At 39.7% G+C, this 6,943-nt stretch overlaps 1 protein-coding gene across 1 annotated transcript; it reads right to left on the bottom strand.

Moving 5' to 3' along the window:
- Positions 1–296: 296 nt before the first annotated feature.
- Positions 297–6,599, bottom strand: CCNJ (cyclin J). Its single transcript, XM_009323323.1, has 5 exons — positions 6,579–6,599; positions 5,935–6,145; positions 3,185–3,484; positions 2,934–3,093; positions 297–1,148 (listed from the first exon to the last, which is right to left on the bottom strand). Exons 1-5 carry the CDS (start codon positions 6,597–6,599, stop codon positions 737–739), a joined length of 1,104 nt encoding a protein of 367 aa, XP_009321598.1. The 3' UTR covers positions 297–736.
- Positions 6,600–6,943: the final 344 nt, after the last annotated feature.

The following is a 6,943-nucleotide window of genomic DNA, read 5'->3' as shown; positions in this document are numbered from 1 at the left end:
TCTCAGCTTATACCCAATTAAGTGTACAAACCAGCAGCACAGAGTAATGAGTAGAAAATTCCCTGAGTTAGTATGAAAGAATTACTTTAAACATAAAAAGGATAGGGAGGAAAAAAGAAGGAAAAACATAGTGTCTATCCTGTGAGGTACAAAACTTAAAAACTAGCCAAAATACCAAATGCCTTAGCCTAAAGCAAATATCCAACACGAGTGCTGAAAAAGGGGCAAGAGTACGGAGTTAGCCAGATGAGATTTGTTTCTTCCTGTGGTCCCCATGTATCTGGAGAAGTCTGGCATTCAATGGATTCGTAAGTTTCAGTAAATTTAAAGTAAGTGTTAATACTGTATGGTGGCATTACATAAATGTCTTCAAAATAATACTGCATATCTCCTTCATTAAAAGTAAATCTGTAGTTAATCCACAGCTATTTTTCTTTTGACTAGTATTTCAAAGATGTGCGTTAGAAGCACAGAGAATTCTGAGTGCCAGAGTAAGAACTTATTACCCCCAGGTATACACATTCTTTTTAGAGGGTGTTCTGTGTGCTTATTTTTTGCAGTCTGTATTTGAGCTACAGTACTGGTTGCCAATCCAGTTGCTTTTTTCTGGAAAGACCCTTTTTTTATTTAATTTGTTGCCCTCAAACTTATTTGAGATTTAACAAAAAACCAAAACAATTCCCCTCAACACAACTTCCCACCCCAAACAAACAAGCACAAAACCATTTTGTACTTATCACCTCTCAAAGCAGGGAGTAATACAGGAATATCGTCCATTCACTTGATAACTCCGGTTGTAGGAGACACTTATACATGGCTTCACTTCTAGCGGAACAGCTAGTGACATTGCAGCACCAGTCTGTACATGGCCTCGAGCCTGAACACTGGACTGTAAGGCAGCAGGGCAAGTCTGAAGCGGGTAAGATGCTGTGTGATTAGATGATAATATCTGTTGACAGTTTTGCTGCTGCGATGTCTGATGGTGATACTGTAATGAAGACTGATGAGCTTGGAGATACTGTGGTATGTGCTGTTGAGCATTAGCCTGCTGGGGAGTTGGAGCTGGGGTCTGAAATACAGTATGTTGGGCAGACTGACCATGTTGTCCTTTTTGCTTGTTTGCTTCCTTCACATCATTATCATGCGCACTAAAACAAATTGAGAAGACAGAATACATGAAAATAGATATTAAAATAATTTAAACTCTTTGGGTTAACTTTTGAGAGCACTCTAACAAATGATGCAATTATCTGAAAGCTTCCAAAGTGTTTAAAAAAAGAAAGAGAAAATCATTTTAGCCTACCCTTCAAAATCATCTAAGGTTTTCAAATTTGTTTCTTTGGGATACAGTTTCTTTTCAGCATTTCACTTCATTTCATGCCAATGCAAAATGCAGATAAAAGCCAGTACAATACAAATAATACAGCTGTATCTAAAATTACCAGTGCAATAAGGTCTGCTAGTGTACTCCAATAAAGTGCCAGATTACCAGAACCTGAAATTAGAACTTACTTGCTGCTTCTACCTCATTTAAGTTGGATAATAGAGTATAGGGTTTTTAAAGACACGATATAAACTTTTTAGCAGGGCCTGTAGCGATAGGACAAGGGGTAATGGTTTTAAACTAAAAGAGGGTAGATTTAGATTAGATATAAGGAAGAAATTTTTTACACTGAGGGTGGTGAAGCACTGGCACAGGTTGCCCCAAGTGGTGGTGGATGCCCCATCCCTGGAAACATTCAAGGTCAGGTTGGATGGGGCTCTGAGCAACCTGATCTAGTTGAAGATGCCCCTGCTCATTGCAGGGGGGGTGGACTAGATGACCTTCAAAGGTGCCTTCCAACCCAAGCTATTCTATGATATCAGAGGGTTTTTAAAAGATCTACATTACAGTACTTAAAGATCATATGTATATTTATATTGGATCCTGCTTTGGTGAATGGAAATGCCTTTTTTTTTTTTTTTTTTCCTCTCACCTTTTTTCTAGCCCACCCAGTACTTAAGTTAGACAGTTTAGCTCACCTGAATTCCCTTTGGTTTACACCTGTGTTTAGCTCACCTGAATTCCCTTTGATTTACACCTGTCTCAAATGTATTTAGACATACTCTTTCTCTTGCTTTTATGCTGAGGTTAAGCAGATGCCACCTACAGACTTCAGTCAGGCCTAAAATCATCTCAGTTTTCTGGTACTGCCTATACAGGGCAGATCTCTTGAAGACCGTTGGGGTTCAACCCCTCACCAATTTTTCCTAAAAGATTGCTAACTTTTTATGGTGCACTGCAAAGATGACTGAAAGGCTTTGCCTGCCCCCCCCTTAAGTCTTTCAGAGAAATACTGAAAACACTTCTGCGACACTGCTTGCATGCTTTAGGTACTATCCCTTTCATGAGACACATTAGTGAAGCCAAAAGAGGCCACCACGGATGACAATGTCACACTTACAAGGAAGATGTGATTCTTCCAGATACAGCTGTTCTTGTGCTTCTACAGAGCACAGCTGTATTTAGAACTGCGCAAGAGCAAACTTTATAATCTGTTTGGAACATCCCTTGAACTTCAAAGGCATAGCGTCTTCAGGGTAAGTAGGAGCTCCTATGCCTTTAGTACTCTTCACTATCTCTTTTTCCTCTCTGAGTAGGCTACAGAGATTGGGAATAAGTTATTTAACAGATTCTCAAAGCATGCCAAAAGATGTTCAGCGGAAATGCAAGCGTGAGGTTTGTTTGTTGAAAGAACAGGAAAGAGGTTAGACCTGGTAAGGTTTTCTTTTTTGGAAAGAACAAAACAGTTATTACCTAACAGTATTACCTAAGTATTTTTAGAATAGAAAAACTGAAATTCAAAGAGAAATTTACTTTCAGTGCTAACGGCAATTAAGCATACCAACAGATGCGGAAATGGGCTTAAAAAAAGCTGCTGTGGTTAACTTACATTAATAGTCGCTCAATACATGGCACTAGGAAATCCCAGGAGTATGCGGTAAGATGATGCAGTCGGGTAGGCCACGTTGGTGAGAGACGCAAGATAATCCTTGAAGAAGCTACACACGCAGTAGCAACTAAAGAAGGGGCATAATTTAAAAATGCATGATCTAGAAAGAAGGAATAAGAAAAAGATTCATTTAAGTTGGACATTGTCTGTCAAGACAACAAAGGACTCATTACCTGAAATATGTAACTCACCTTGCAGTGATACTTCCAGAAAGTAATCAGCATACTTTGCCATATATAACTTAGTCTTCTCTAAGCAAACCATTGGCCAGCCATCATGAAGATCAGTCTCATGAACAGCAATAGAAAGATAATAGTCGATGAAATGAGCAGCAGTTGGGAGGCACAAGTTCCACTGAAATGTTTCTAGCAACAACAACTCCATATGAAGCAAATTCTGTTTTGTTAGTACCAAATTCATGTTAGTCATACAACCCAAGCTGTTCAACTGTTCAAGTTTGGGAACACTGTCTTCCTTTTCTTCAAATTTACCTTCAGGTGAACAGAAAGAAGAGGGGGAAAAAGAAAAAGGTTCAGCACGAGTGAACTATAAAACAGATTGTATCTAATGTCTGTGCTGGTCATTTTCAATTCTACTATGTCAAACAAGCTTGAAACTTTCCTGCAGATGCAAAGCTCAAATGGGGGATGTCGTCAGAGACAAAAAGGGGTATGTACTATGAAGGGCTAAATTTCAGCAGATAATGTCAAACACCATGTAGGATATCGTGCAGTGCCATGTTTCCTGTTGGTTTTCCCACCCTGGCACACAGAAGCTGGTTGCCAAGAGCAGAAGTAAGCGGCGTGAGGACATCACTGGCACTGCATACGCAAGTTTTTGTCATCAAATTATTGTATAATGTGCCCCCATCATCAATGAAATACCACTGTGATGTGACTTGGCATACACACCACCACAACATTTGGCTTTAATCACCCTCCCTCCCCCTGCCCCCCCCCCCCCCCCTTTTTTTGTTTCTAAAACTCATTAGAGTATAACGAGAGCTCTAGCCAACGTGGCTGCTTTTAATGCCTGTTATGGTAGGTATATTTTTAGATTTCATAACCGATAAGCTGCTCCAGCATTTCAAACAAGTGGATTTCAGCAATGTGCATCTGAAAAACCACACTGCCATACGTACTGTTTCAACTTTAACACTGCTAGTGGCTTCAGCTTTCCTTGGTCTTTAACTTGTCAGGCCTGTATGTTTTTAGCCTGAAGCAAAATTGTATATGTAGAAAACCCATTAATAAGAGAAACAAGTGTCACATTTCCATACAGTTTGCCATATGGTTGTGCTATTTCAGTTTCATTGCAAATTCTTTCCATCTTACACTCTCTATTCAGTACTACACGATATCTTGTAAATGCACATTTTTAGAGAGTTTTGCAGGACTGAACATACTGAACGTTTGCTTTTTTCCAGCAATGGAGGTACTTATACAGGACTTAATCCAACACCAGTCCCAGTCTGTTACTTTTTGTTTCCCATACTCCAATAATTACAGAAATAAAAGCTTCAGGAGTCACATAATAATTTCTCTTATTACTTCTATAACCTTATCAGATATATCACAGTGTGATTTGTCCAACTTATTGCACCGCTGATTAAACTGTTTGTTTAAGCCACACAGGGCAAAAGTTTAAAATAGCATTCTGGTTTGTGCTTTCTGAACCAATTAATACACTGCTTCTCAGAAGAGTGAGTACTCCAGGCTTTTGGAGCTCTACTTGCAGCTTGTTATGAAAGATGGCAGAGGTGATTTAAAAAAAAAAAAAAAATTCTCTTCAGAACATGAATTCATTTGAAAATCTGGCATTAGTACAAAGCCAATCCATTTTCCTAAATGGATTACACTGGTTTCTGAGGCAAGGTTTTCATACTCGGCACCTCATCCTTTGCCAAAAGAAGATTGCTGGCTGGTGGCATCCAGTCAAAGTTTACCTCCCGAAGAATCTGAAATAACCCTTTTCTTGTTTAACTGTTCTGCTGAATAGCTGTATTGGTGGAGACAGGGGATGCAGTGAAAGGAAGCAGTATCCCAAAAATAGCCAATACCTCAGTGCTCTGGTTTTCTAGTGAAGAGGGCCTAGAGCTACAATGCAATATATCTTATTTGAGAAAATGAAAACAGATTCAGAGAAACACTTCAGCAGAACCCGAACCAACAGTTAGTTCTGCTGCCAGGACCTGTTTCTCTGAATCTACCGGTTTAAGACCAAGTGCCAGCAGGTATCGCAGCAAACTAGACCCATATCTCTTTGCGGACAGCTAAAAGGGGTCCACAAATGTCAAAAGATGGATACACACCGCAAGAATCTAGCAGAAGTCAACATAAGCAGCACTGTTCATAATGAGTGCTTGTAATTAATTCTGTCTTCAGAGTACTGTGCATTCACCAACATATTTCACCAGTATTACATTTTGTATGTGACAATACAGGATGTATGTCAACCTTAGCTTGCTTAGAGAACATTGCAATTTATGAAATCTGAAGTATTCCAGAACCACACAGCACCATCAGCAGGGTGCAGTACAGTCTACATATGGTTTATTTAATTTCTTCTTTTATCACAGGTATGCAAATTTCTCATTTCCACCACTGGATCTGCCTACTTTGAGATGTCCTCAGAAAGACAGTCTTTCTATTCCTACAATACAGCTCTGAAAGTTCACCTTAGAATAATTTGTTTCCAACCATAGACATTGCTTTTTAATCACAGTTTGTTTTCTCTCCCCTCAGTTTCATTGGGTGCCAACAGAAGTCAAAACAAGAGTCTAAAGAAAGGCTCTACCAATTGGGCCAAATTGATATACACTAATCTGTCTGTCTTTTATAATCACTTTGTTCCCCCATCTGCTATATCCCATCAAGACACGCCTTGTATTTGGCAGCAGAACCTATATTGCTCTAGTTAAAGTTTGGTGCTACATACTTACTTGCTAGAAGTAAACAGGAAAGAGCAACCACATGCAGCTGCTGTATAGATATGTCATAACGATCCATAAAAAGGTCCAACAGATACACAGCTAGATGTCGTGCAGCAGGACAGAGTCTGAACCGATTGCTCACAATAGCAATCAGATCTGCAAAGTATCTTCTCAGATGTAACTGGGGAGATTGGCCTTTGTAGGAGGGCAGCTTCAGCTCCTAGTGGACAGCAGCATGTAATTTTATTAAAACCATAATTTAGTTTGCATTGGTATCAGATTAATATCGCTGATATTCTCAAATTTATCATGGCATTTTCAAAGGATTTCTCCCCTCTTCCTTCTGTTCCCATCGTTTCAGCATCCCCTTTCACAGAACAAAATCTACTTTACAGTATTACAGAAGAACTAAGAAATAATTTGCTTCTGCATAACATTAGTATAATAATTTAAAATTTAACATCTTTTCATTGGGCAATCGGCTAGCGTGACTTTAGCTTTTACCATTTCTGTTGTACTACCTCTACTGCAAAGGCTGTACCTCCCAGGAGGGAAACAGCAAGGGTATGCCATTACTCCTCAGCTGCTTCAATGCAAAGTCCAACAGCTTAACTCAACCCCCTCCTGCTACAGCTCAATCCAAGCAATCAGACTTTGTACTTAAGTGTTTGCATGTTCCAATGCTGCCAGTTCTCCTGCAGGTGCCTCCAGGCGAAGTGCACTAACAGCTAACTGAAGGTAGCGACGTTAGGAAGAGGAAAGGGGTGTGCATGTGTCAACGTTTGCTGCATGCATAAGTTTAAAGCCTGACTTAATCTGATCTGATTGATGTTGCACTGACACTGACTACAGTGTGCTCTCAGGCATTTAGTTAAGTGTACATAAACCTCACATGGTCTCAGATTTGGGGGGGACCCCAGAAAACAAAAGCCCTACCAACACCACAGATGAGAAAAATCTGTGGCATGATCTGTTTTGAATACAAAAGTTGGACTGGTAGAAAGAATGTTCCCCAGGC

The sequence above is a fragment of the Pygoscelis adeliae genome, unplaced genomic scaffold, assembly GCF_000699105.1.
Source record: "Pygoscelis adeliae isolate BGI_AS28 unplaced genomic scaffold, ASM69910v1 Scaffold294, whole genome shotgun sequence".
Taxonomy (NCBI): Eukaryota; Metazoa; Chordata; class Aves; order Sphenisciformes; family Spheniscidae; genus Pygoscelis; species Pygoscelis adeliae.
This window is presented reverse-complemented; position numbering and strand designations above follow the sequence as displayed.